Below are 2,148 nucleotides of genomic sequence, written 5' to 3'. Positions count from 1 at the left end.
AAAAAAAATATATATATATATATAAATATGCACACTTGCCTAAGGAATGACCGATTCCAAGAGCACATAATTGAGGAGCTAAATCCTTAACCTCACACCCATGCCTGTATGTATATCACAATTATCATCTTCATTTAATATCCATTTCCCATGCTGGCATGGGTTGGGGACGGTTTGACTGGGCAGGCAAGGCTGGAGAGCTGCACCACGCTATATTTGTCTGTTCTGACATGGTTTCTACAGCTGGATGCCTTTCCTAATGCCAACCACTTTACAGAGTGTAGTGAGTGCATTTTATGTGGCACTGGCCCAACAATTACACAAACCTCTATAATGTTCATGGAACAGTGACCTCTAGTTTATCATCTCCTTCTGCTGTAAAGGCCCACCAAAACCTTATCAAGTCTTTCCCCACATCCCTCAGTCTGTCCATTATTATGTCCTTCATATTGTTATATAGAGAAACATAACTAGAACATGCTGGCTTCATTTCTTTCGAGCCACCGCAAGTCTTCTGGCTCACTCACATCTCTTTACTCAGCAACATAACACTTCACTCACAGATATTCACATAAGCTGTCCTTTGCTCTGAAAGGGAAGCCCTTATTATTAGCAGAGGTCATGGCTCCCTGATTTTTCTTCAATCTGTTCTTACTCTGGCAACAATACTTTCAGAACCCCCTCACTATTATTTAGGTTACCTAGGTAACAAAAGTCATCAATTACTTCTAGGGAATTTTCTGTCTGTTTGAGACAATTTATTTTCTACAGATGCTCTTGGTGTTTATTGTTTTTTCTTTCACCTGTAACATAAGTCTACCTTTCTCATTATCTGTGATCCGTCTACACTCTAGTGTCCACGATTGACCCTGGCTTCCCTGTTTAAACTGTCCACCAATTCTTTTACTGTACTAACTTTGACCACAATTGATTCTAGCTTTGGAATTATTTTCTAAATCTACTCCAGACTCAGCTGGTCTAACACCTTTCATACGTTTAGTACCAAAAGGTGACGATTCCTCATGTTTGCAAGACATGGTTCTTATGAGAAATGAAATTGTGAAGGTAACACAGGTTGAAACAGATGACTGAACAGAACGGAATCGTGAAGAGTACCATTGTTGAGAAAGAACCATTATGAAGAGTACCATTATAGAGAGCACCATTATGGAGAAAGAACCATTGTGGAATGTAGCAGTATATCAAGAACCACCATGGCTTAGTGGTTAAGGTGTTCAGTTCATGATTGTAGAGTTGTGAGTTCAATTCCCAGCAGCATGTATACCTGAACAAGACACTTTATTTCACATTGCCCCAGTCCCCTCATCTGGCAAAAAGTTGTACCAGTAATTCAAAGGGCCAGACTTGTCACATTCTGTGTCATGCCGAATCTCCCTAAGAACTAAGTCAATGTTACGCTTGTCTGTGGTATACTCAGCCATTTGCCTGTTAATTTCACAAGCAGGCTGATCCGATCGGATCAACTGGAACACTCGGCATTCTAACTGACAGAGAACCAATTATCAAGAACCACATATATCTACTTTACGTTTACCGTTTCTTTCCCAACCAAAATGCATCAGAACGAAATATACTTTAATCTCTTTTACTCACAACAAACAGAAAGATAAACCCTAATCCAACTTGAACACAACTTGACCAAATATTGCACGACAGAGCAGAAATATCCCAGAACACAGCACAAGTTACTAGACCTTTCCAACCAAAATGTTAATCAACCACTGCAAGCTACCAGAGACCCAAAATCAAACCATCACCATTTATGGCAAACCTAGAATACACTTACCATTGGTCTGTCAGTGCTTTGAAGACGTAAATTCCTAGACTCCTGTAGAACGAAACATTTTACCATTTATAAAGAGATTTTAATTACATTCAATTTTTAAAAAAGACTTGGTTGCCTTATCAGAAATAGATTTTCACTATTGGTCCAGTGTGTGTGTGCGTGTGCGTGTGTGTGTGTGTGTGTGTGTGTGTGTGTGTGTGTGTGTGTGTGTGCAGCTAAAATACAAACATGAGTCCAACCGAAACTTATTCACACACGTGGTATTAGTATTCTAGAAATAGTCTAAATTCTGACCTTTCCAACTCTAATTCAGATAGAATCTAAAAATGCAGATAATTGTG

At 39.2% G+C, this 2,148-nt stretch overlaps 1 protein-coding gene across 8 annotated transcripts in view; it reads right to left on the bottom strand.

Moving 5' to 3' along the window:
• Positions 1-2,148, bottom strand: part of LOC106879914 (anoctamin-8) — a 111,185-nt gene that overhangs the window by 23,844 nt on the left and 85,193 nt on the right. For 7 of the 8 annotated variants that reach the window (XM_052965812.1, XM_052965815.1, XM_052965814.1 and 4 more), the window contains one exon: positions 1,808-1,849. The exons of the other annotated variant lie outside the window; for it this stretch is intronic. In XM_052965812.1, the coding sequence (XP_052821772.1) occupies positions 1,808-1,849 (42 nt within the window). The remainder of the gene's footprint in view (positions 1-1,807; positions 1,850-2,148) is intronic. 8 annotated transcript variants of the gene reach the window in all.

Source organism: Octopus bimaculoides, chromosome 2 (assembly GCF_001194135.2).
Source record: "Octopus bimaculoides isolate UCB-OBI-ISO-001 chromosome 2, ASM119413v2, whole genome shotgun sequence".
Taxonomy (NCBI): domain Eukaryota; kingdom Metazoa; phylum Mollusca; class Cephalopoda; order Octopoda; family Octopodidae; genus Octopus; species Octopus bimaculoides.
This window is presented reverse-complemented; position numbering and strand designations above follow the sequence as displayed.